Here is a 26752-nt window from a genome sequence, read left to right on the forward strand (position 1 = left end):
CATATGCGGCGTTGGGGGACGGCGGGGGGAGAGGGGGCTGGCGGGGGGAGCACCGGGGGCTTTTGGGAGGGCAAAGGGAGGGAGGTGGAGATGCTGCGAAGAAGCAGCAATGCTTTGGGCTGAAGGTGGGACATACATGGAGAGGGAAAATCCTTTCTGGGCGCAAAAAGGGTTCGGTTTTGGAGTGCGGACGATGGGAGCGGTGAAGGCACCTTAGAAGGTCTGCGGGTGGGAAGCCGAGATTGGAGGAGCAGAAGGGACCCTGGGGGAGCATTGCCTCCTGCGGCCACCCGCTCTCCCCGCTTCGTAACCCTAATCCTGAAAAATCGCTATAAAATGGGGTATCATAAATAAGCTAACAAGTAGGCAATATGAAATTCTCCACTCCCCAGACCCACAGACTTTTAGTTTTTCTTCTCTTAAGGTCTAAAATCCATTTGGCTGCTAGGGGTAAAAATTACTAGGTGGGGATTTTTCTAAGGAAACATGGAAGAACTGCAACTTCTGGTGGAAATGCGTGGAAAAACCTAAATCTCTCTGAAGTAGCCTGCATCCCAGTTGTTGAAGCATTGCTTTGGATGCGAGACCAAGACTCACACCCTTGTATCCCTGAGTTAGACCAGGGGGTTGGGGTTTCTTTTTATCTTTTTTTCCCCACCTCCGAAAAAGTCAGCCTTTGATTTCAGGTCTGTCTTGGTCCTTACTGGACAACACGTTGAAATCTCAAACAAATGCGTGAGCAGGAGAAGCATTCCCTCAGCAATGTAACTAAAATATTTGGGTTTTTTCCCCGCTCTGATAGACTGGCTCTTTCCTGGCATTTTGTAATCATAAATCGCATCTGAGGCGCATCCTTTTCCATTAAAATAAGTGTTTACTTAGTTGCCGAGTTCACCAAAGTGCTTTGAAATTACATCACTCAAAACACTGACATTTATAGCGATGCAAATTAAATAGACATAACCACAGCTGTCAGTGCAATGCAGGCAGGGCACGGAGTCAAGGTTTCTCGAAATGGTGAAAACCTCTCTGCCCGCCGCCTGTCTTCAAACGTCCTTGTGCCGGCAGTGATTTTATTTAATTGCACGCTAACTCCAAAGCTTTTCCATCCAGCCCGGCTTTGCGTTCAGAGAGAAATTGCTTTTCTCCGAAAGGATGCAAAAGCAAATGGGACCGGCTCCGGAGCTGGGCTCTGGCAGCAGGGTCCTCCTGCCTGCAAGGACTTCTGGGCTTCAGCCTCTAGCAGTGTGTCCTGGAGAGGGACCAGGAGAAAATAAATAATTGTGAAAGGTTATTACTCATTGGAGTGGCTGCGGAATGAGAAACGCAGGCAGGTGATGGGGAGGCACAAACTTGGCTCAAGGGGGAAGTCTTGTCCTTGCAGGACAAGGCCCAGCGGGAGCAAATCCTGGTTATCTGCCAGTGGTGCTGGACTGGTGTGAGCTCTACAGCATCCTCCAGGCTGGAGAATGCAGCACAGATCCTGTGGAGGAGCTGGACCTGGCACAGCTCGGTCTGATGACCTGCATGGACCTTGCAGTCCCATGGAGGCTCTCACTGCAGGTCAGGGTGGGGATGGGGATGGGATCATCCCTTGGGATGGTGACCCACGCCAGTCTTCTTCTGTCCCACTTTGGGACTATCGTGCCTTCCCGTGGGACCCACGTTCCCCGTGAGGTGTTGGGATGCAGAGGGGCTTCCTGGGAGCCAGCGATGCTCAGAGCTCGAAGATCTCCCTGGCACCTCTTTGGACCTCCAGGTTGAGCAACCACGTCCTGCTGACTCCTCTGCCAAGTACCTGGAGATGACATCTCCCTTTCGTCAATGCCAAAGGCTGGCTGGACCCCTGGGCTCAGCCTCCGAGGCGTCCCGGTCCCCTCCGTCCATCCATCCACCCCAAAAGGGGCAGCAGCAGAGCCAGGACCCAGCCTCGGCACTGGGAAATCTGCTTCCATCTGGCTCCGCTACCAGCCAAAATTAGCAGCAGCTTTTTCACCGTTTAATATTTCAAGATGTTCTGGGGGAAGTGGCGAGGCTCCGGGAGGGGGGGAGGGACGTGCGAGAACTGCTTCTGCGCCTTTAAAACGTGTCCTTTCTTATTTTTATTATTTTAATCATTTCTGTCCCTGCAGCGGCAGCAGCTTGCCGAAGCGAAAGCCGGCAGATGGGTGGCCTGGGGAGCCAGCACCCCCAGCTCTGGATGCGGGGAATATTTCTCCCCTCCGGAGGGAATATCTCTCCCTTCCTCGCTCCATATTTCTGGCAGCAGCTCCCAGGGACGGAGGAGATACCGGGGTGGCTCCGAACACCCCCCTGATTTTTTGGCTGTACTCCTTCCCATGGTCACCCTTCCCTGCCGCACGTGATTCCCAAAGGATGCTGAGATGCGAAGGGAATTTATTTTCCTTCCCCCCCAAGCAGCGATTGTATAAGCAGCATAACCTGGCAGGAGCAACCCTCCCTGCCCTGATGTGACCCTGCCAGTAAAGCATGTTATGAGACACTTGTTTCCCCACTTTAATGATTAAAGGTTAAGCTTAACAGGAGAGAAGCAAGGAACTGAAATATTCATTTGCTGGCTCCTCGCCGTCCAGCAAAACCACTTTAACAGCTCTGGGCTTGGCTTGCTGGAGACCTGCCCGTTTCTCCTGCCCTGTATATTATGTAAGAAGCTTTTTAATAATATACGTTGAGACATATGGCCCCTCAGATTTAGTATGCAAATGCAATATGCTTAACTAAAAATAGCGGATATGCTTAATGTAGTTTGTTATAACACCTTCTGTTACTTGGTGAGTAATGAATCGCGGCTGCGCTTTACAGAGAGCTTGGAATGGAGTGAACAGGCAAAAACCTCCGCTCCAGGCTTGCCTTTTGTAGTGAAGGAACTCCATTGTGTCCCGTCTCCTGCCTCTTCCAGCACTGTGACTGGATAATTAAGTAGAAGATATCTAAATAAATCGCAGAATCACAGAACCACTAAGGTTGGAAAAGACCTGTAAGACCATCAAGTCCAACCATCACCCCAACCCCACCATGCCCACTAAACCATGTCCCATAGTGCCACGTCCACACGTTCCTTGAACCCCTCCAGGGATGGTGACTCCACCACCTCCCTGGGCAGCCTCTTCCAGTGCTTCACCACTCTCTCAGGAAAGACATTTTTCCTGCTATCCAGCCTGAACCTCCCCTGGCGCAACTTGAGGCCATTCCCTCTCATTCCATCACTTGTCACTTGGGAGAAGAGACCAACACCCACCTCCCCACAACCCCCTTTCAGGCAGTTGTAGAGAGCGATGAGGTCTCCCCTCAGCCTCCTCTTCTCCAGACTGAACAACCCCAGCTCCCTCAGCCGCTCCTCATCACACTTGTGCTCCAGACCCCTCACCAGCTCCGTCGCCCTTCTCTGGACACGCTCCAGCACCTCAATGTCCTCCTTGTAGTGAGGGGCCCAAAACTGAACGCAGCTTAGTGGGGGATTAGGTAATGAATTGCTGGTGGGAAAGCTTTGGGTCCCAGCTAGGCGTAGTTGTTGCCTTATACCCTGGAGCGTTAGCTTGTGTTTTGGGGGTTCTATCCCATATATATTATCCCAGTTTACACTGTAGGAATCGCACCGTGGTTAAATCCCAGCGGTGCCAGGTCAAAGCATCAGCTCTGTGCCCTCATCCCTTGGGTTGATACGGCAGAGGCTTCACTGCTGCTTTTCCAGCCTTTGGGCCATGGAAGGAGAGAGAAGGATGCAAGGTCCATCTGCTACCCTTCCCAAATCTCCTTTCAGCCTCCCTCTTGCAGGTTGTGCAGGCCGAAGGTTCTCCGCTCTCCTTATCTCTTCCTCTTCTTCTCTTCCTCTTCTCTTTGTGCAAATCCCTTCTTGCCGTTGTTTCTCGCCAAAGCAAAGAGAAGCAACAAACAAGAGGTGTCATTTCGTGGTGACAATTGGGTGACAGCGGTGCTCCCATCCCCTTCGCGGAGCAGCCGAGGCTGGGAAGCAGCACTCCGTGCTCCTGTCGCCGCCCCAAGAGCCGGACTGTCCGCACCTTTCAGATACGAGGAGACGAGGTTTTTCAAAGTGTTCTTTCATTAAAAAAAAGAGGGGGAAAAAAAAACCACAAACCTCTGAAATACTCTGACTGTATCCCAAGAGATAAAGAGGAAGAACTGATTTACCTCTGTAGCTAATACCTCGCTTGCCTTTAACACAAGCTGGTGGCCTTTCATGCTGGTAGCTCTTTCAGGTGAGGCTTTTCATTTTGGGGATTTTTTTTCCCAGAATAAATCTTTCACCTCGCACATGAAGTACCTGATGACTTGCTCTAGTGAAGCTTGTCACACGGTGCTTCTGTGCTGTTCTTCGTCTGCTCTCCATCACCATCAAAGCCTCCAGGAGCCTTGAGATCGTCACTGATGGGCTCAAGCTACGTCTACCTGGGTTATCCAGCTCCTGGGCGATCTTTGCCGGGGGGGGTGTCTCAGATTGCTTCCCATCTCTGTGAGAGAGGAGTTGGTCCACCAGGAAAGATCCTTTTCGCCCCCTTTCATCCTGCCACTGATTATTCGAGAAGACCAGGGGAACATGAAGTCCCTGTTGCAGGTTGTCAGCAGCGCTTTGAAGCAGCAAGGTTTGATCTCATAGCTACGGGGAAAGGTTTGTGGAGAGGGAAGCTGGTTACCTTTATCGGTTCCTTAGCTCTGAAAAGGGAACGCCTGAATTTCCCATTGGGGTGTTGTGCTTATCTGGTCCTGTCATAGCTGCTTTGGGAGATTAAGGAGTTGCCTTGGCTCAGCGGAGGGAAGTTGCAGCACCTTGGATGTGACTCATCCTGCTGTAGACACCTCCCTGGGATGGGATGAATCACTCTGGAGCTGCCTGCCTCGCTCCTTCGGTGACAGGAGAAGCCTGAAAACAGAGTTAAGTGTCCAGAGCTGGGCACAGGGCTTGCCCGGAGCTTGTATCGGTGCTTTCGGCAGCAGTGAGTCCTCCAGCAGCAGCAGGGACCCCGGGGGTGTCACTGCAGCATCCATGAGACCCCGGCATGGACCATGGCAAGGAGATCCCATTGGAGGGAAAAGACAGCGTTCCTTGGTGCGCTCAAAAGGTTGCGAAGGGGAACAGCCTTGGAGGTGGTGTCCTGCCTTTTGGGCTCCCAGCAGGAAGGGGACAAGGTTGAGGGACCTGTCCTTAAGGCTGAAGGGCTGGGGGGTCTCCATCAGTCCTCTCTATAGGACTATAATAGATTATAGGACTTTCCATGCTATCACTTCCACCCTAAATGCAATATACCCTTCCTGGATATATATGGATAAATGCAATATACCCTTCCTGCAATATACCCCTCCCAGTTAGTGAGGTTTTCGCCTCTTCTACAACAGGGACTCTTCTCCAGCCACTTTGGGGACATTTTTGTCTTCTCCAGCATCAACTTATCCCCATCCCCTTGGGCCAGCGCTCACCCTACCATGCACTCAGGAGCAGCTGGACCCCTGCGAAACTTGGCCAGATGGACGAGACCACGACGGGCTCCCCACGCCCCTGGCCACCCTCGCACGGTGTCTTCTGTACATTTAATTTGTCCCCCTTAAATGCAGCTGAGCAGACAGGCGCCCCGCTGGGACTCTCGCTCCTGCCGCATCCGAGCGGGACGTGTGGTATTTTTCCCGGCAGCTGCCAGAGCCGATGGTAGACATCTCACTTTCATCCGTGGGGAAATTTGTAGTCCCTGATTGCTCCCAAAACAGCAGCCGAAGCACAGCCCGCAATAGCAAAATACACAGGACAAATTTTGAGCGACTGTTTTTTGGTGAGGAAAGTTGCGTCGGCTCGGGCGCCTGTCAAGCGGATGCTATCAAACCTCCCCGAACCCTGTTGTGAATACTCTTATTTCAGCTTCGCTTAATCCTGTTACCAAGCAACTTTAACTGAAGCAAAACGCAACACTTCCACAGAAATGAGAGCACGCACAGGGGAGTGAAACTGGTTTTGCTGGCATTAAACTGGTTTCTTTATAATTCCGTGTTTTTTCACGGTAGGCTTGCCAGTCCTGCTTTTTTATAGTTATGTTTCCATGGCAATTTAGGGGGTTTTTTCATCTGTAAATTTTTGTCTAGGAAAAATATGAATGTTATGCATTTATTTAAGATTTCTGCACAGATATAGTCTGGCTGAAGCGGCAGATGACTTCCCTGAGTTCAGGACCACAAGGCACATCTGCTGGGTCGCTGTGGGTCCTGCCTGCCCCACTGGTGTGATGAGCCCAACGTGCTCAAGAGATGCTGAGCTGCGGGCACAGGCCCCGGCGGGTAATCTGAGGACACGCAGCCAGGTCCCACGTCCTGCTCAGCTAAATCGGGGCTGTGCGGGAGGGATGCGGGAGGGATTCAGGGTGTCACTGGGTTGGTGGGAATGGGGACGTAGCCATGCTATTTTGCACACCCAGAGCAACTCGGGGTGCTCGGCCCCGGTGCTGAGGATGCCAGCCTGCCCCAGGAGCTTGACGCGGGATGTGGAAGGAGCTCTGATGCGCATTGTTTCCATGGCGATGCTGAGCAAAGGATGCCATAAAAACTAGAGACAAACCTCAGGGTCTCACAGAATCTTCTGGGCATGTCTGTGCTCCCCTGCTCCTGGGGAGCCTTCCTCCCTGAGGAAGACAAGAAGCCATCGTCTCAACACACACTTCATGGAACGAACATCTGTGCTTCCTTCCAGATGTTGTGCTTGATGCTGCCCACACCCCTTAAGGATACTGTCCCCATGAGATAGTCCCCATCTTTGCACTCCAGTGATACACTACGGTGTTGAGTTGCGCTTTGCAGAGGGTAGAAAACGCACAGGTGACTCTTCCAGCCCAATGAGTTAAGTGGCAACATTGCTCCCATTTTACAGATGGGGAAACTGAGGCAAAGGACAACGAGAGTCTGGGGAGAACCCAAACCTCCCAGCTCTGTGCTTACTTCTGCACAGCGCTTATTACCCAAAATAAACCTTCAGGCCACCTTCTAGTACAGTCACAATGTGAGCCAGCCGAGAAAATATCATCTGCTTTGCTCAGCTTGAGCCATGTGGGATCTGTTTTGGTTTTCTCCAAGCAGGAGTGTCTTCCAGGGAGCTGCCGGTGCCGCCAGCAGAGCTGGCAGGTGACAGCTCCAGCTAGAAATGACCCGTGATTAGGGCTGTATCTTCAATTCCCAATAAATTAGTGCCGAGCACAGCTTCCGATCTTAATTGCCAGAGAGAAGTGGCTCAGCTTGGACATAATAAGGCAGGGGGAGAAGGGTAGCTCTGTGCCTTTGGCAGCATTTCTTATTTTAATTGCAGCTTCTTGCATATTCACAGGGATGAACTTTGTAGCTCACACCCGAGCGTACAGTCAGCTGGAGCTTTATTAAGATTTTCGAGCGATGCTCTAAGCAGAAAGCCCCGACGAAGTCATGGAAAGCCAACACCAGAAATAGAAAGCTGTGCAATCTGCAGCATATAATACTCTGCAGCCAGCTTGAAGCACATGCTGAATTAATCCCCAATTTAATTAACACTACTTTAATCCTTCAGTGAAAAGAGCAGCTCAGGATTTGTTTGGAAACACTGTCCTATGTACAGTAATATATATTAATGTATTTTAAAATGCAATTCTCAAGGAGTTTTTGCTCCATTCCCAACCTGGGATGCACTAAGAAATGAATTTACAAGCACTGTCTTCTGAAAAGTGGGATTGGAGATTGAATGAAGGTCTGTGGTTGGGCAACGTCACGAAATTAGTTTAAAAACCATAACATATGAACCAAACCCCAAGTCACTGGAATATATTTTTAAAGTTTTTCTGGCATTTGAGCCTATCAGAGGGGTTTCAGGGTTATTTTTTTCCCCATTGGTAGGTGATTACAAGAAACAGGCTTAACAAAACAGCAGCGACAGCCTGGACCGGGGCTCAGCCCCATGCCTCCAGGAGGTACCGCTAGAAAAAGCCATTAGATATGATGCTAAAACTGCAAAAACTGGCAAAACGGTGGCCGAGCCATGTCTCTGTGGATGTTGACACCTCTGGTTGCAGCTCTCCAGTCTCCATGTGGCAGACAGGGTTTGCCACAGAGCTTTTTTGGGTTTGCTCTGCCCAGGGACATTCATTTTAGCAAGCTAAATGCACCCAAAACCAGACAGTCTTGAGCTTCTGGGTCCTCTGAGACCTTTTCCTTACACTTGCAGCAAATATTTAACCCACACGAATGCTTCTCAGCTCCAGCATGGAGGACTGGTCCAGGCATATTCCATCAAAGGGTTTTGTAGCTGGGCTTTTAATTTTTCTCTTGGTGGAAAACTGCTATTTTGTAGAAAATGAATTTTTAGAAGTGACAGTTTTTCAAAGCCAGTTTCATGTTTATAGTTTCATCCTCACATGTGTTTCTTGCAGGAAAAACAATGAATGCTGCCTGGTTTTTGGCAGCTTTTCTAAAAAAGTGCTGTTTATTTTGCTCTTCTTGTTAGTATCGATGATGAATATTAATAACCGTGTGTTTTAAAACCAAAGTTTCTTCTATGGCGTAGAAAATGCCTTCCCCTCCCCTTCCGTGATTGCAACTGACTAAATGCCAGGATTTTCTATTTCAAATTACAAACCCTGTTGCTTTTAAGACTCTTACGGATACTTGCAGGCTATATCTTGTTGGCTTGATGTGGATGTACAGGCGTTTACCCGCAGATGGACCCAGGCAAAGCTCCCGGTCATGGGAAATACGTGGAATTAAGTCAGAGCTGAACAGACCTGGGGCAGGTGCAGAAATGGGCCCAATCATTTTGGATGGGAAATGTTTCGACAGAACAGTTCCCGTTGCCCAACAAGTTAGACTAAATAGAAGCTTTCTCCTCCAACTTGTCAGGTAATTACTGAAGGAAGCATATGGTATCTCCTCTGAAGTGTTGGAAGGGGATCAACACCAGGCAAAGTGATGGAGCCGGGTGGGATCGGTAGGAGTGGGCGTCATGTGGGAATAACAGGATCGGGATTGAAATTGGAGGAGTTGGTGGGTGCCCGGGAGAGGGTTTCAACCCGTTCTTGTGTGCGTTCTCCAATGGGCTTAGGCACCTGGGTGCCGAATCGGCTGCGGAGCCCAGGGCTGCTGTGGTGCTATTGAGCAACGATGAGGTTGGATGGCGATGCTCTACATTGCCAAAGGTTTTGGAGAAAGCTCGCCTGACCCTCAGTGCTGGGGTGTTTTGGAGGGTCAGCGCTGGGGCGGTGTTGGCAGGGAGGATACGCTTAAAGGGGCCCCATGGGTGGGCAGATGCAGGGCTTCAGCAGACAGTGAGAGAGCTGGTCGTGTTGACATCCCTCTAACATCTCTTGGAGGGAGAGGAGCCCAATTACAGCCAAGCAAGGCAAAGGCAAGGCAGGTTTTTGTCATGGTGGGTCCCAGCAACAGGGTTGCATTGCTTGCAATAGTCCCCATCATGGGAGGGTTGTGGGGAGCAATTCAGGTCATGGTCATTGTGTCTTGAGCACAAGTGGAGGCCAAGAGCAAGGATGGTCAATGCCCATCTTGCTCGAGGAGGCTTCAGTGTAGGGAAGAGCCAAAATAAACTCACGGTCTGTGCCAGTATCCCACCAATATGGGATTCAGAAGAGATGCGCTCAAGTTCCGCATCCGCCACGTGCCACCCCATGCTCCATGACCTCATCGTGACATTCTTTAGATACCAAAAGCATTTTTGTCTCAAGGAGGCAAAAATAAATAATTACCTTGCGTGGAGCATCGCGGAACCAATGCACAGGCAGGCGGATTAGCGCAGGCACTGGAGGAATCAATCGATGGGAGTGTGTGTTCAAGAGTGAACCTTGTAGATCAATACATCTCTGACTGGTTAAAGTCCAACTCCAACTGGTTGGAGCTGAGCCCTGACCAAGCGTGCGGAGGGCTCACACCCCAGCCCCAAATTGCGCAGAAGTATACGAGGCCTGGGGAGGTAACTGTTTTGACAAATCCTATTTATCTCCAAATCATTTTCTTGTGCCTTAGGTAGAAAAGCTGGGCTTTAAAAAGTTAAATATTAATAGCCTGCTCCAGTTGCTTGGTCTGCAAAGGCTGCTGAGCTAAAATGCTTGAGATGTGGAGATGCTGCTGGTAGACATGTCACTACAGGTGCAGAGCGTGAAGTTTCACGTAGCCAACATGTAAAGCAGCCTCGCTCTCGGAGTGGGGCTTTTTAAATGTGGTTTGCTCCTGAAAGCTGAATGAAATGTGTCTTTTGGTTTGTGGTTGGCAGGGAGGGTTTGTTTCACACAGAATCACAGAACTGTTAAGGTTGTAAAAGACCTGTAAGAATGTCAAGTCCAACCATCAACCCAACCCCACCATGCCCACTAAACCATGTCCTGCAGTGCCATGTCCACACGTTCCTTGAACACCTCCAGTGATGGTGACTCCACCACCTCCCTGGGCAGCCTCTTCCAATGCTTCACCACTCTCTCAGGAAAGACATTTTTCCTGATATCCAGCCTAAACCTCCCCTGGCGCAACTTGAGGCCATTCCCTCTTGTCCTGTCACTTGTCACTTGGGAGAAGAGACCAACACCCACCTCACCACAACCCCCTTTCAGGTAGTTGTGGAGAGCGATGAGGTCTCCCCTCAGCCTCCTCTTCTCCAGACTGAACAACCCCAGCTCCCTCAGTTTGCTCAGCAGGGGATGAAGGTGACAGCAGCATGTCTGGCCGGGGGTTTCTGGAGTTCTCTGGTCCAGCCTTCTTGGACCAACGCTTCATCGGGTTGGCCGTGACTGAGTGTTGAAGCCTCGGAGGATGGTTCGCGGTAGAGGAGGTCGGTCTGAGCGCTGTGGATGCTCATGTTTAGCCTGACAAATCTGTGCATAAGCCCATTCCCACCTGTGCAGCCTCCGCCTTCGTTTGCCTTGGGAGCTACAGAGCGAGCAGCATTCCAGAAAGTCCTCTTGGGAGAGGAAGGCTGATCCCTTTGCTGCCCAATTGAGCCAGCAGAGTTGCATTGTCGTAAGCGATGGGTTCCTGAGATCGCCTTAGTCTTCCCTTGTCCTTCTCCTCTGCCCATATCACCCCATTGTCTGGTGCCTTCTGCTGTTGTCTCCAGCTACAAATCTTCATGCAGCCCTTGACCTAACAGCTCTGCAGCTGTGATTCCTCGGTGCTGAGTTTCAAATGCTTTGGATTTAATACACTGCTGTTAAAAATTGAAATGCATAATAAAATAGTCAAAAAATACCAAGGAATAGTAAGAAAATAAGAATGATTCCTCTTTAAACAGAAGCGCTCTAGATGTGGAGGTGCCATTGCTGGCCATAGGCATGGATTCATATTAGTGGGTAACTCAGGTTTTAGGTCAAATTATGCATAGTTAACAACTTCCTTTGCAGTTCAGCCCCCCACCCCTTAGTCCCATATGCTCCCTCTAGTTTGTTGGGATGTGAGACGGTAGCAGCGATCCTAAAGAGAGAAAGGTTACGCGCCCCAGCTGCATGAAGACGCCTGTGCGATAGAGGAGCCCAAAGTGCTCCTCTGTCATGCTTGGGTCTGATTTGCATTCCATTAATTCTGCTTCAGAAAGTCTCTTTCGAGTTGGTTTTAGCTTCTAGTGGAAGAAGGGGACTGACCTCGAGTTACTTGGTATTCAGCACAGATTTGGGATGTGGAAACCTCGCATCACCCATAACTTGGTGATGTGTCTGAACCCCTGCATTGCAAAATACCTTTGTCTGTCTTGGAGCAACTTCAGCTGCAACAAACATGAGCTCCTTGGCATTTAATACACTTTTTTCATTATTTAATTACCTACGTTGCCTCCCAAGTGGCCTCAGGCTGCGTCAGAGATGGGGCAGTGGACGCGGGGTGCACCCATGCTTTTGGCACTGGAGACCTTACCAGTAGTAGAAACATCTCTGTTTGGGGGAGGGAGGAGTTTATTTGTTTTAGTAATACAGGAATGCATTTAAAATTCTGTAACTAAATATCAGCTAGAAAGCAGATGTCACCTCCTGTTTTCTCTAGCTTGGACGTACAGACTAAGGTGAGCCCTTGGGATAGGCAGCAGTGTAAGGACCAGGAGCCTGGAGGTGCTTTTGGTCCCGATGGGCAGCAGTGGTGATTTGGGCTGAGTCTTGGGCTCTGCTCACGGCAAACGCTGCTGCTGGGTTTCCTTCCTCGATGCCCAGAAGTCTGATCGTCCAGGTGGAGCACTCCCAACTGCTTATCGCCTGCTTTTGAGCAGCAGCAGAGATTGACCAGATATCATTTTCCCCAGAGGGACAAACATGCCCACGCCGCTGGACACCATCCCACCCAGCACAGCCTGCTAACCTTCCCCCTTCTTCTTCCAGAGGAGACGACGTTCGAGGCTGGAGTCAAAGTCCAGATCCACAGCCAGTCTGAGCCGCCTTTCGTTCAGGAGCTGGGGTTCGGGGTAGCTCCTGGATTCCAGACCTTCGTGGCCACCCAAGAGCAAAGGGTAAGTAAGTCCTGAATTTCATTTGCACACCAAGATCTCTCCAGTGGGTCCGTATGAGAGGTTGCTTCTACGTACCGATGCCCCTTGAGAGACAGTTTCATCATTAACAGCTATTTTTATCCTTTGCTTCAAATTGGTTGGGATGAGGACAGCTTTTTCAGCGTTGCTTCCCATGCATTGCCCACAATCCTTCTAATTTTGACCACAGAAGGGACTTCATCCCTGGTAATTTCCCTGCCTTGCTCTTCCATGGTTCTGGTTCAGCTGTGGCAGCCGCTCAATGTGTTGGGTGCCTTCCAGCCCGTGAGAAAGGATGCTTTTTGCCAAAAGGCTCTCACACTCCAAGGATATAAAAATAGACAAGAGCGTTTCATTATGTAGATCAGTGTGAAGCCTTTCAGGTAACACAGAAATAGTCACATTATTTATTACAACCTGCGGTGGGACGCACATGCCTCGGGATGCATCACCCTCCCTGAGTCCCGATGGTGGCACATTATCGTGGTGCAGATGAATGTGATGTGACGTAGCGTCATTAGACCCAAATCCTGGTTAGGCATTTGGAAAGCCCACCAGCAGAATAATTTTCTTCCCCCAGCTTGGTCCCTGTGCTTTCATTCCCAGCCCTCCTGCTTCATTGCCACTCTCATTTTCCTCCCTGCTCTTGGATCCACCCTCAAATGAGACATAAATCAGGTTGAGGAGAGCGAACACGAGCTGTTGGAGGATTTGCTCTGATTAAACCTTCGTGGAGATCAGAGCCACAGTCGTTACACTTCAGCTCAGAGCAACGCGAGGATTCACCACCAAATATATCGTTAAGGCGTCTCTCCATGGCCACTGGGTACCAAAACGCACCTGAAGATGCTGCATTTCAGCGAGCCTGGATGCAGATCCTCTCTCCTTCCTTACGGCATGCTTGTGTGTAATCATCCAGGAGATAACGAACGGTGTGGGTTCCCGGTGGGCGAGCGCCAGGTGGAAACTTCTCAATTAAAGCAGAGAAATGTTTCGCTGTTGTCAGTTCGTATCTTGTGGGAGGTCCGGTGGGCTGGAGAAAATGAGCAGCTTTATTAGCGCGCAGGGCTCTCGTTCGGCGTGTAACACCTCAGTAACAGCGAAGGCAAAGGGCTCTTCGGGGGCTGAGGCAGCAGCTGCTGAAGTCCAAAGCAGAAACGGGCTTTTGTATTTTTTCATTTTTCACTGCCGTTCCCTTGACACAAGCCCTTCTGTGCGTCCCCAACATCCTCACCTCGCTCCACAGCTGCTTTCTGCCGCCCCAGCAGCATTCGACGTTGCTTACGTGGCGCATGCTACGAGGTAGAGAATCTGGAAGGACAGAAAACTGATTAATTACTGTGGGCAGTAATTCCTGGGTATTGAATGCCTTATCCATCCTCTCCCCCGGGCACATCTCCTGAAGCAGTCTGGGGGTCTCCACACACCGAGGCGGCAGCGCTGGGGTCAGCCCCACGCCCGTAGCTGCCATCGGCAGATGCAGCGCAGAGCAGTGGGGTCTGGATACGGCCCTGGGGTTAGGGCTAGCGGCTGGTTAGCCCCCCACAACGGCTGCATAGGGGAGCCCTTCCCATGCCAGCACCTGGCAGGCGGCTCGCAGATGCCGGGTTACCCCAGGGATGACAAGTGACTTGCCAAAGGTCATGGGAGAAGTCGGTGTCGGAGCAGCGGGTCCCATGTCAGACTAGATATAAGGGTGGACTAGATATGATGAGGGTGGTGAAACCCCAGCACAGTTTGCCCAGAGAGGTGGCAGATGCCCCATCCTTGCAAGCATCTAAGGTTGGGTTGGACAGGGCTTTGAGCAGCCTGATCTAGTTGAAGATGTCCCTGCTCATCGCAGGGGCGTTGGACTAGATGGCCTTTAAAGCTCCCTTCGAACCCAAACCACTCTATGATTCTCTGATTCTATGTCGGAACAGAGGATCCTGTGTTGGGGTCTTGCATTTCCATCCCCGGCACGCGCATGCCTTCAAGCAAAGCCCTCTCCCCTCTTCTCAGCAGCAAAGAGCAGGATTTTTGTTTAGCAAATTGTCAGCTGTGAAAAATACCTCCTGCAGAATCAGCATCCCCTTAGTGAGACCACATTAGCTCCGGAGAAAAGCTAACCGTGGAGATGCCAAGGCTGGTAATCGAGGAGGGCATCGCCAGCCGTTTACGTGGCACTTTGCATGCCCCATTAGCAGGCAGGCAGCGCTGGGCAGGGTATCGTGTTGTGCCGTGCAGCCGCTGGATGCTGAAAGGGTTTGGCAACACCTCCTCGAATTGAACTTGCCTGGTAGCACGAGCAGTAATTGGAAAGATTTGTCTTCCTTAAGCATCACGGCTTCAGCAAGATTTGGGAGCGTGGCTGGGAGCTGGAGCCTGCAGCGAGGATCGCAAGGACTTTGTGTTAAGATAGAAATAGCGTAAATGCTGGAGACTTTCAAGATAGCTGCTGTAAATCTTCCTCATCGCATTGCCAGCATTAACTATTTCATTATTTCTATTAAAAAATGAGATTTTCTATAAGGAAGACAGCCAGCTGAGAGAGAGGGAAAAAACCCATCCCTCCCCAGATCCCTCCTTCCAGGCAGGGAAGATGTAGAAGATGACAAGAAAACCAGATTTGGGGGACTCTTAGCTTGAGCGTGTCCTCTCTTCCGCAGGTTTTGCAGAGTTTTGGTGCTGGGAGAGGGAAGGGCGCGTTTCTGCTCAGGGCCAGGGGTTCTGTAACTAGTTTAAAATTATACCGCGGGCTGTGACGCCTTTACCCAGGAGACCGGGAGAGTTCTTCAAGCCGCCTGCCTGGAGCAGATTCAGCTCCCTGGGTGATGCTGCCCACCCCAATCCCTCCTCTCCATAAAGTAATTTTTTAACCTAATTACAACCATTAGAGCATACACATGCTACTGCCTCCTCTGATTACCCGCAGGGACCAGCCGGGCATCACCCACCTTCTCAAGCCCTGAATGCACATCTTTTATTCAGACCCCTGATTTAGTCTTTTTTTCCTACTAAATCTCTACATCTGGGGCAGGCACGTGCCGCTTCTTCAATAAGTCAGAGCAAAAGGCAGAAAAGCCCATGAACATCACCCGGACGGCTGAGTCCGGCCAGTTATTGGGGTGCTAAACCATGTGTTTTATACCATGAAACATAAATGAAACGATCCGCCGGCTGGAGAAGAATAGAAATAAAGAGAAGGTTGTTTCATGTCTCCCAGCTCAGAGCAGCCTCTGTGTTAACTTAGAAGCACTTTTCCCAGCGATAAAAAATACAGGTGTGGAATTGGGCAGACGTGCTTTGGGGCAACGGTGGGAGCCGTGCAGCATCTTTAAGACGGGCGTTGGGGTGAAGGGGGTTTATTCATGGCTGGGTTAGAGGCTCGTGGCTTTATTTGTGGCTCTGTTACTATCCCCTGTGGCCATGCTCAAATCTGTCCCTTCGTCCCCCCCATCCCAGTCTGGAAATAAGAGTATTTACCAGGCTTTGCTGACTGATTTCCTGCCTTCCCAGGTACGCAGCCGCTTAGCGTGAGCGGGGACTTGCGTCTTGGTGCCGGGGCGGTAAATCCTGGATCTTTATACCAAGAGCTTTCCAAAAGCCCCTTGTCAAAAGCAAAGCCTGGCTCCGTGATGGCGCGTGATCTTATTAAATCTCCCTTTAAAATTAGCTGTCAGTCTAAAAAAAAGGAACTAAATCAGTTTTTCTCCTCCTTCTGCAGTGGCTGAGCCCTCTGATTTCCTGTAGAGTGACACTTTTAAGATACATTTACCAGTTTGGGAACTGCATCATTAATGCACTAATGATGTCGTGCTGATTTGCACTAGTAGTATCGCAAGAGGGACTTTGCACATGTATCAGTTGCGCGTGCTGAGTCAGCAAAAGCAATCCTGCAAAGGCAATGCCAGCAGGAGGTTTTCTCCATAAAACGTGGTTGTTGGGTTATGTAGGCCAAGTTGGTTCTTTGCTATGGACTCATGCCTAAAAGGACATGCCTTCTGTCTGAAATCTCAGACAGAAGCGATCCCCTGAAGTTTAAGGGGAGCTGGGACTGAGCTCCCTAAAGCAGCTCAGGAGGTGGCGCAGCAGAAGGCAACACGTGATGGGCAGTTGCAATTATACCAAGAGTGTCTTGATGGAGGACAGTGGAAAACATCCTCTCTGGGTGACTTTCCGTATACTATGTCAGTGGGTGTGTCTGAATGCAGCTTGAAAGGAGCTAGAGTGGTTTACGTGGACGTGTGAGATCATAGCTGCTGTTTTCTGGGGGTTTCACACGGGGAGAGCCGGCCGCGGTCCCCGTTGTGCCTTGCAGCGAGAGATGCTCCAGCCTTGCAGGAGAGCGGTTTCCATGGCAATTGCTGAGTCTAATGAATAAGGTTTGTTTTCTCATGAATGGGCAAAACCCTGAGCTGCGCAGGAGCTGGCGCGGGGCACGCCGTGCCGTCACCCTCCAGACGGGTCCCAGGGGAGGGCAGGACCACCCTGCGCAGGGCAGTGCCCTTCAGATCCCGCTGCTCCTGGCTTTGGAGGGATCTACCTCAAGTTTTCCTTTTTTTCCTGGCTGTTTCGGGTGAGCCTGGTGCCATAACAAGCCTCTCCGGACCTTGTGTTCTGCATGGCCTTGGAGAGGCTGCAGTATCCCCCCATACCACTGCACTGTACTGCGGCACCAAGGCATGGGCAGACACACTGGAAATTACATTTCAAAGGGCTGATCCCCTGGAGAAAGACAAATTCCTCCTGGATTTTACTCCTTTTAATCCCCTTTTTCCAGCTGGGTTTTACAGCATCATCGCCGCATCTCGGCAGCATCGCCCAAGCCTCTCCCATAACGGATGGGATCAGCTAATGTAACTTCCCCAGATCGGCTGCTCCCCGCTCCGCCATCAGCACGGCGCGTTAGAGAAGATGAAAAGCTCACTAAAAATGGCAATTTCTGCCAACTTGGCAATAAAAATTTAAGAGGCTTCAATTAAGCAACAGGTTCGAAGATGGAGCAATATTGTTTAATAGGGCTCTAGTGTGCCTTGGAGACTCATCCCCTCGTAATGCTTGCATGGGACAGAGAGCATCAGCTACCAACAACTGCAGTATCAAAAGTGTAATTACAGAGTCAGGAAAACAGGACTCGAGATTTGGCAGCGATCACTCTGAAGCCCGTATTTTCAACCAGGGTGTAGGCAGTGGCATTTGAAAATTAGGAGCAATTAAACAGCATTTCCCATGTTTCCTAACCCTCGCTCTGAGCATCTTCTCCTACCTACGGTCTTACACCTCCTGGAAAAACAGTCACTCTCCGCTTTCTTTCTGTTTCCCTCAGTCCCACACACTCTCCCAGTTGATTTCCTCCAGCGTATCATCAGCCTCTGAATTAATTCAACAAGAAGCAAACTGGCAGGCAGCGGTGGCCAGCCGCATAGAAAACTTTATTGCACGGGAGCGGTTCAAAGCAGGAGACGTAAGAAAACGATCGCATGGCTGGTTTTGTAGGGCAGTGGTGGGGTTTTGCTTGGAAAACAGCGTTAGGAGTGAATCAGCCTGTTTGTCAACGGATCGGTTTGGAGGCAAGTGATGGAAATGAGTCAGGGCCGGGAGTGGTGTGTCTGAAGATTGGAAAGGGCACGCTTAGGAAGGAGGTGAATAAGAGAAAACATCAGGGATGTAGACAAAGTAATGGTCTGGGTGCTCCTGCTAACCCTTCACCATGTTATATGGATAAGAGGATTCTTTTTAAAAAGATGGAAAGCTGATCACTGAGGACAGGAGAGCTTCAGAGTCCAACTCCCACTGCGCACCCCCCAAATTGGGCACCTGTGGAAGAGTTTGGCCAATGTAGTCCAACAAATACAGCTAATGGCATCTGGCGGGATGAAGGGGGGGATACTTTTGCTGGCTATAGATATGCCAGGGAGGTGACCAGGAGGGAGAGGGTAGACTTTATTGCAATTTAAGACAGAGTTTGCACCTGAGCAAAGGGTCCAGCTCATTTAGCGGGGTGCTAGGAGTGAGTTGTAGATGGTCAGCACAGTAAACTCCGGGAGCAGCCATCCAGCGGGTCCTGGGAGCAAACCCAGGCTCAGAAGGGGCTGCCCTCCACTTTTCAGGAAACCTCCTGAAACAGGAGGTTTCAGTATTGATATTTCTTTTTCAAAATTATTTCCAAGGAAATGGGGACGTGGAGGAGCCTGGAGCTCCAAAATCACGTTTTTCTTCTGGTGCCCACTCACCTCCAGCTCCTGGGGATTCATGGGCTGTATAACTTCCCCAGGCTTTACTCAGGGGGACCTTCCAGGTGATGGAAGGGTTAAGCTCTTGTCCTTAAAGATGACTTTTTTGGTGCTTGCATGAAAGGAGCAAATGAGAAGGAACAGCCGTATTGCATCGGCATGGCAAAGGTAGATGGCAAATAGCTTCCAGGATCATTAACTGGGAGGTTGCGCCAACGAGCTGTGTGTACCCTGAGCTTTTTAAGCATTTTACAAGTGCTAAAGTTGCCTAGGATGAAATTCTATTAAGTTGATGCCATTTGATGTCTCATTAAAAACAGCAGTTTCGGGTTATTGTTTCATTTGGAGCAAATGCAAACACACCCCATCTAGATTTTGCGCTCTTCAGGGAGAGTTTTGCATCCCTCCTTGATGATCGCTGCTTGAAGTTTGGTGGCATCAGGTAGGGAACCACACGTGGAGGAGGCAGGAGAGCGGCTGAGCTGTAGCCCAGAGCCGAGGCAACGCAGGATGCGTCCCCAAAGCCAGATTCGTTGCAGAGCCCAGCTGCAAATTGGGCTGCAACTGCCCCAACCTCATTTCCTCATCTTCCCTTTTACATAAAGTTAAACATGCAGAAAAAACAGAGATGCCACTTAAAATAAATTTTAAAAGAGACCTTTCCAGCTGCAGACAGATGTTGGCAGTTATTGGGAGGCTCAGTGCCAAAAGCAGCGTGCAAAGGGCCGCAGCATGGCCAGGAAAAAGGGCTGTGGCAGGGGGGAGGCTGTGCTGAACGGCCCCCGCTGCCACGACCCACTTCCCCCCACGTTTGCCGAGATCAGCCCTTCCTTTCCTTGCGTTTCGGGCAAGCAAGCGGCATCCTGCTTTTAAGGAGACAAGTCAATTTGTTCCTTTTCCTTTTGGCGCCTGCCAGTTCGTAACTGCTTGTCGTAATCCCTAATAGCCAGGATCAAGAGAATTTAAAAAGCATTTCATTAATTAATTAAGTATTAACGATTGCGAAAGCGCGAGGACGTGAGTTTGTCAACCTCAATTAGAGGCTGAAGCTGAATTTCTATCAGCGTGAGACCGCGTGGTGCTGGGGGTGGGGGGGGGTATGTGCAGGCAGCCCTTGGAAAGCTGCCACGGCAGCGGAGCAAAATTAGAGCTCAGCGCTACTCTCCTGCAGGAACCGAGGGCAGAAACTGTCCCTGCTGCCTTTACCCCTGCTTTTCCTTTTGCTTTTATGGTTTTTTTCCCCTCCAGCTGCAACGAAAAGTAGCTCGTCTTTGGTGGTAGCAGGGCGGGTTGGAGTGGAGCAGCTCAGCATCCTTGGGCAGCCTCCGCTGGTCCAGCGCCAGAGCCCTCCCGCCAACCCCAAATTAGCATCATCTGGAAGAGGGGAAAGTGATTCTTTCAAGAGGAGGAGACCTCTGCGTGGCTGCACGCTGCCCAGGAGGGGCTGCAGGGGAGAGGAATCAAAGTCAATTAGTGTCTCTCCCGTTTATGTTGTTTACATGGCCGTGGTCTGCGGGATTGCTCTGTCACCCGCACTTCTGTTTGCTGGCTAGCGAGGCGGGCTTGCCTCCCCGGTGCGCTCTTCCAGGCAATGCAGCGGCCTCGTTAGCATCGTGGGCAGGAAATTCAAATGTCAAATGTCTAAAATGAGTTGCTCGGGCAGCTCTCCAGGGCCAAGCGCTTGAGGTTGCAGCCCTGAGAAAGCACCCGTTTTGGCGAGGAGGGGATTAAGGAGGGATGCTCTTATGGATGGGTTCACCATTGCATTGACCCAAGGGCATGCAGGGTATCAGGACTCCTGTGCCGAGGCAGGAGAGGCAACGGGAGCATGGATGGGGCTGGTCTGCGGCAGGAGAAGCCACGGGGGCTGGAGGGAAGAACCTTGGGATCCTGCTCCATTGCACTTCAGGGCAGGAAACCCACCGTGGGCCACGAAGAGTTTGACCTCTCGCTTGGAGTCTTTCACTGCAAGGTGTAGTATTTGAAGGGGAAAATCCAGCCCAGGTCTGGGGCTGAACAGTGTCATCTTTGAAGGGTAACAGGGAGCATTTCAGAGGATGCAACACAGCGGTGCTGGCAGTCCTGCCTTGTACCTGCGAGCGATGCTGCTGTGGCTCCAAACACAGACGGTAACAGAGCAGCTGCCTTCAGAGATAATTGGAAATAAAAGGTCAGGACAAGAGTTGACTACATCAGAGGCTTGGCACATGGGTGCCTGCTAACCAGCTCCAGCTGGGAAAGGCAACGGAGCTTTCCTGGGACCAAATTACCTTTGGATGTTGAGGCAGGATCTGGGAAAGGTGGCTCCCCTATTCTCTGCAGAGCCTTGTCCCTAATGATGCGCATTCTGCCTCCAGAGAGGTCCTGCAGCTGTATCTGGCCGCTGATCAGTCAAGAGTTTGCTTCTGATTACAAATTACAGAGCGTGAGGGAAGCGACGAGTCTTTCAAGCTGTAATTACGATGGAGGCTCCAGGTAATAGCAGTTGATGGGCCCCTTGGAGAGAGAGGAGTTCACTGACTTCCTCAAGGGAGGGAGGGTCCAACCTGCCAGCCCAGGGAGATTTGTCTCTAAAATCGTGCCCGTAAGGAAAAAGCATAGATTTGGCTGTCAAACTTCAAATGAACCCTTGCTGCAGGGTTCCCACCGAGCCGGCGATGGAGGAGAAAGCACACGGATTCCCGGTGCCGGTCCCCCGGGTGTGGGAGATGCTTTGGTGCCAGCTGCCGCATCTCGGGGTCTGCTCGGAGGCACGGCCAGCAGCAAGAAATCCTGCCCTGTGACAGAGACACAGGAGGTAGGGATTAATACAAAACAAGGCAGCTCCGAGGTGTCTGTGTCACACCCCACAGGGCTCTGCTCCATGGCCAGGAATTTCACTGGGGAAATTTCCTTTAAAAAGTTAAAACTGGAGCCTCCCTGGAGTATCCTGTCAGTCCCAGACACGATGTGCTTTTGCTCCAAACCAGAGAAAGCCTTTATACTGCAGAGCAAAAATCCTCCACCGGTGTTAAATGCACCAAGAGGCTTTTTCTGCTCTTAAGTATCCGCGATTCAGAGGGTGGTGGGGAGAGCGAAAGTCTTGGCACGTGGCAGGGGAGGTGTGTTGCACCTATTCCTGCGTTTTTAGGAAGTAAAAAAAATAAGTGAATTGTGTGTGTGAGTGTGTGCACGGGTTGTGTGTGTGGCAAGGCAGCAAATCCCCAAGGAACGCCACGCTTTTGGGGAGCTGCAACCCAGCTTTGCTTCTCACTGTGGGGGTAGTCGGTGCTCATGGTCCCGGCTACAAAATGGGCCATAACTCTGTTAATGAAGTTGCATTGATTGGGGTTTAATTAATCATTCAGCCTGTGCACCGCCTGCAGATACGGTGCCAGTTCACGAGCACCGCGGCTCAAATCCAGTGCTGGCTGAGCAAAAAGGTGTGTAAGCTAAATATCTGATCGCGACTCCGTCGTTTTCTGATCCTGTCACCTACATGCAGAATAAAATTTAAAGGGCTTAAAAGATTTGTGTGTAGCTGTGCTTGGAAGAGAGCTGATACCATCTGAGACTGCGATTATTTATTCTCCTTTATCATACAACGTGCAACATATGGGCCCCTTTCTCCACCACGGATGACTAAATGACGGCATCTGGTAGTCTATTATATTGCAAGTGTAAAGCAAATGAGAAAAGATCCCCTTCAAACAGCATTTTGCTATTGTCACAAAGACGCTCTTGATATTTTCATTCCAAGGTGCTGCTTTGCTGACTTTCCAAACCATCCCATTCAGAGCCAGGCCTGTTTCTTGGAGGATTCCAAGACTGCTGGGAAATGGTTTTTTTCCCCTTAATGCCTCAGCTGGTCCCTGCAGATGGGACCCCTCAGTCACCTGCTGCATCTTCGCACCTGATGTGGATATTGTCTGCTCTTCAGATCGGACCTGCTGAGCACAGAGATCAGTGCGTGTCACTCCGAGCAGCTGAATAGCTCTCGCCACTGTCGCTTTTCAAAGCAGCTTGAGCAGCAGCAGGGATTGAGGCAGATTCTGGGAATGCCAGAGCTCACGTCCCTCAGCGAGCAGCCCGGGCACCCATGGGCGATGCCGGCTCCGGCATGCGTCGCATCCTGTTTCTTTGCGTGTGCACAGCAGGACGCGGAGGTGCTGAGCAGACCACGCAGATCTGCTGTGGCTGAATGTCACTGCAGAGTTTTCTGTCTCGTTGGCACTTGAGGCCAGGGATGATGCTCACAGGAGCAGGGGAGGGGAGTTGGTGATTGCAGCTGGTGGGGGAAGCAGAGCTGAAGCGGGGTTCACCGTCACATGGAGACCCCCTTCACCCTTGTGCAGGCAGGGTCTGAGCTTTTCTCGGGTCTGTCCTTGGGGTCATGCAAGGGAAGACCGTGAACTACCGTCTCATCATGAGGAGGACCTGTGGCTCATCTAGAAGAACCATGTCCATGGTTCCAGCTGGTCCTGTAAAGCCTGCAGCAGCCTGTTGGAGACAGAAGTAACTGGGAACCAGTAGAGTGCCCATAGATGCAGCAAGCAAAGTGCTGGAATAAAGCACCTCTGGATTCCTGGACAGAACTGTTCGTGGCAAAATTGTTCCTAGAGTAGGAATTACTTTGGCTTGGCTGAGTTGAGAGCTTGTCCAGCCCCACAGGGCAGGACCACCCTCTGAAGCCTGGCATCTTCCCCAAACTCTCCCTTAGCTTCCAGGGTTCGGGCCCCTCCAAGGCAGACTGTCCCCATACCCAGCTGTCCTCACCACAAGCCATGTTCATCCCAAGATCTCATCTTTCTCTTCCTGGCTGTAATTCAAGCCCATTATGGGTTCTTCACATCTGAGTGGTTCATAAGTCAAAGCCGCAGGGATTTTTACCAGCACCCCAGCACTGCAGGCTGGTGCACAAGGTGAACATCTTTTCACAGGGCGCTCTGGAGGGCTGGAGCTCTGCTCTCACAGGAGATCTCGTAGGGCAAACCTAGAGCAGAGCATGGGCTCCAAACGGCTCACACCGTGGTAGTTTTGTCATAGTCACCCCAGGTCCATGCCTGAAGGATTCATGGGGTCGTTATTTATCCAACGGCATCTGCAATGTGCCTCCACTTCGTGGGTCATCTCTTTTCTCCTCCCTTTCCCACGTGTCTCCAGAAGAAACCCAAAACAAGCACCGTGGAGCCTTGCCGCTAGGTCCTAGTCTCATAGTCCATCAACATATGTTTATGTATTTATTTTAGGATGTGATTAATGTTACTACATATTTTAAAGGAATGTTTTTCTTCAGCCAACGTGCTTTGCCAGCAAAAAACATTCTGTGTTTGGAGCGAAGCACAGCAAATTGGATGCTGCTTTAAAACACAAAGAAGGAGGGGTTAGGGGAATGCTATTTTCTGGTCTCTAGCAAAGAGTAGTGCAGAGCATTTAGCAAAGATAAAGAGAAACAGGAAAGGCTGCCAAGCTGTAGACAGAAAAGGAACAAGGTAGATTTGGCCGTGGGGGCCAGAGAGTGACTGTTTTTCCTCCAGCATGTTCTGGGCTCTGAATTAAGGTTTCTGTGGTGGATTGCGGAGTCCCGTTTATCTCATCTTTGCATTTGTGTTAAATAAAGCAGTAACAGCAGAAGGGTATGCATTGCACTAGCACTGAGCAGAGCAACTTAATGAGCCTCACGTGAGGTGATGTGCAAATGGGGGAGAAGAAGACAGGTTCCTCATCATCATGGGGTGCCAGGAGAGCGGATAATGTGTATCTAGCTCCACAGGGCTCTCCCTACGCATGAGAGTTCGGAAAAGGACATGATGGACTTGTCTGCGTTCTCCGAGGCTAGAGCGAGGTACTGCTCTGCAGCCTGGCACCATCTCCCGTGGTAGCACTGCTGTGAGTAGAGCCATCCCTCCATGGGGAGCATGACGGTTTGGAGGCTCCTTAGGGCACCGGTACGCCCTTTCCTTGGGTACCCTTCACCTTCTACAGCAATCTCCAGTTGCTGAACTGTTCTTGGTCCTTTCCATGTGCTTTCCAAGTCCCTGGCCCTCTCTGAGGGTTGTGATCTGCTGCGTTTTTTACGAGAAAAGTGCCTGAAGAAGGCAGCGGTGCAAATGTGGCAGCTTTGCTCACACTGGAGCAATCACAGCCATTGCCAGGATCTCACTACCACCCCTTGCTGCTCCTCAATGTCACCAGCGCTGTCTGCATTGTCCCCATGAATGGCACGTAGTAGCAGAGCCTGGAGATTAGAGTAAGCTGGAGATGGGAGCTGTCGACACACCAGTGCCAACAACCCTGTGTTTGCTCTCACCAAAGTCAGAGATGAAATCGGAGCCTCCCCTCCAGTCCCTGCATGGGCAGGATTTTCCTGATAGTTCAAGAAAGACCACAGAGCTGGTGCTGCACGTTTCTGATGTACCATCCTGCTGTGGCTCTGCTCCCGGCGATGCTGGGCTGGAGGGACACCGGAGAGCAGCTCTGGAGCAGAAGAGCTTGCTAAGGGCTCTCACTTGGCAGAAGTCATGCTGTGACCTTTCCTTGCAACAGCACTGCTTGGTCCCCTCCTTAAAAACATCATTAAAATTGTGCTCTGGGCGGTCTTCTGCAGCAAGAGGAGGGAGATGCTGCATCCCACTCCTTGCTGCCGGTCCCCAGCGTCCCCTGACACCCCACTCCTCCCTCTCTTGCAGCTGACGTACCTGCCTCCGCCGTGGGGTGAATGTCGCTCGTCGGATATGGGCTTAGACTTCTTTCCCGTTTACAGTATCACGGCTTGCAGGATCGACTGCGAGACCCGGTATATTGTGGAAAACTGCAACTGCAAAATGGTTCACATGCCAGGTCAGTGTGCCAGGGGGGCAGGGACCCCTTCCCTCCACTCAGCCTGGGTCACTAGCGGTGAAGGAGCTGGAAGGGGACCAGGGGTTACAGGAGCTGGGAATACCTTTCCATAAGGAAAGAAAAATGCTAATAGCCTTTGCAAAATGCCCTGAAATAGGGGCAGGATGTGGCAGAGGGATGTGGGTCTGATTTTTCCTTATTTAGCCCCAGTTAACAGCCCTGGGTGGTATTTCCAGCAGCCCCCTCCTCGGTTTGCAAGAAAAGGCCCCTGTGGCAGGTAGAGGTGGGGCAGATGCTGCAATACCTCTGCTGCCCATCCCCAGCCTGTGTTCACTTTGCTAATGGGAGGTCCTTGTGGTCCCCCGGAGAGCCCAGCGGTCCCCAGCACCCTTGCAGCAGCGGTGGCTGATGCCCACTGATGGATGTGTCCTTTCCATGCAGGGGATGCTCCCTTCTGTACCCCGGAGCAGTATAAGGAATGCGCAGAGCCTGCGCTTGGTGAGTACTGAGAGCTATCCCTGGGTACCACGGGTGTCCCAAGCTGGAGGGACTTCCAGCAGCATGCATCCTCTAGACTGGCCAGACTGGGGTGCAACCCAGCGATGGGTTTTGATGAGACCCAACTTGCTGGGAAGGGCTGGGTGCACCCTTGGATAAAGTTTCTTCTGGTTCTACGTGGGGCATGGGGCTCCACCAGCACAGAAACCCTCGGGACAATGGGCACCCCAGCATGTGTAGGAGGGGAGCACCTCTGGGTTTGGGTCTGGGTTTGGGATGGAGGGACACATGCTAGGTCTGGATTTAGGAGACTCAGTCACCACATGTTCCCCGAGCAGATGCTGGTAACAGAGTGTAGCCTCCAGCAAAAGGCCACTCTCCAAGATCCTCATCTCACAGGATGGCCGTGCAATGAAGTGAGAGAGAAATGGCCAGGACTGGGTTTCCTGCAGCTCTTCCGAGATGTGACTCCTTGGCCTCTCTCTGGGTGGCATGACCTCTGCTCCCACATCTGCTCTGTGTCCCTGACTCCATGACCTCTAACTCTGACTTTCTCCAGGTTTGCTTGCTGAAAAGGACAGCAATTACTGCATCTGCAGGACACCCTGTAACCTGACCAGATACAACAAAGAACTCTCCATGGTCAAGATCCCCAGCAAGACCTCGGCCAAGTACCTGGAGAAGAAATTTAACAAGTCGGAAAAATATATCTCGTGAGTGTTGCAAAAAATAGATC

General features: G+C 51.1%; 1 protein-coding gene across 1 annotated transcript in view; it reads left to right on the top strand.

Annotated features, from left to right (window-relative positions):
• Nucleotides 1–26752, top strand: part of LOC104257167 (acid-sensing ion channel 2) — a 513947-nt gene that overhangs the window by 480412 nt on the left and 6783 nt on the right. The window contains exons 3-6 of the mRNA XM_059830406.1: nucleotides 12339–12466; nucleotides 25368–25518; nucleotides 25960–26016; nucleotides 26576–26729. Of these exons, the coding sequence (XP_059686389.1) occupies nucleotides 12339–12466; nucleotides 25368–25518; nucleotides 25960–26016; nucleotides 26576–26729 (490 nt within the window). The remainder of the gene's footprint in view (nucleotides 1–12338; nucleotides 12467–25367; nucleotides 25519–25959; nucleotides 26017–26575; nucleotides 26730–26752) is intronic.

This window comes from Gavia stellata, chromosome 28 (assembly GCF_030936135.1).
Source record: "Gavia stellata isolate bGavSte3 chromosome 28, bGavSte3.hap2, whole genome shotgun sequence".
In the NCBI taxonomy this organism is placed as follows: Eukaryota; Metazoa; Chordata; class Aves; order Gaviiformes; family Gaviidae; genus Gavia; species Gavia stellata.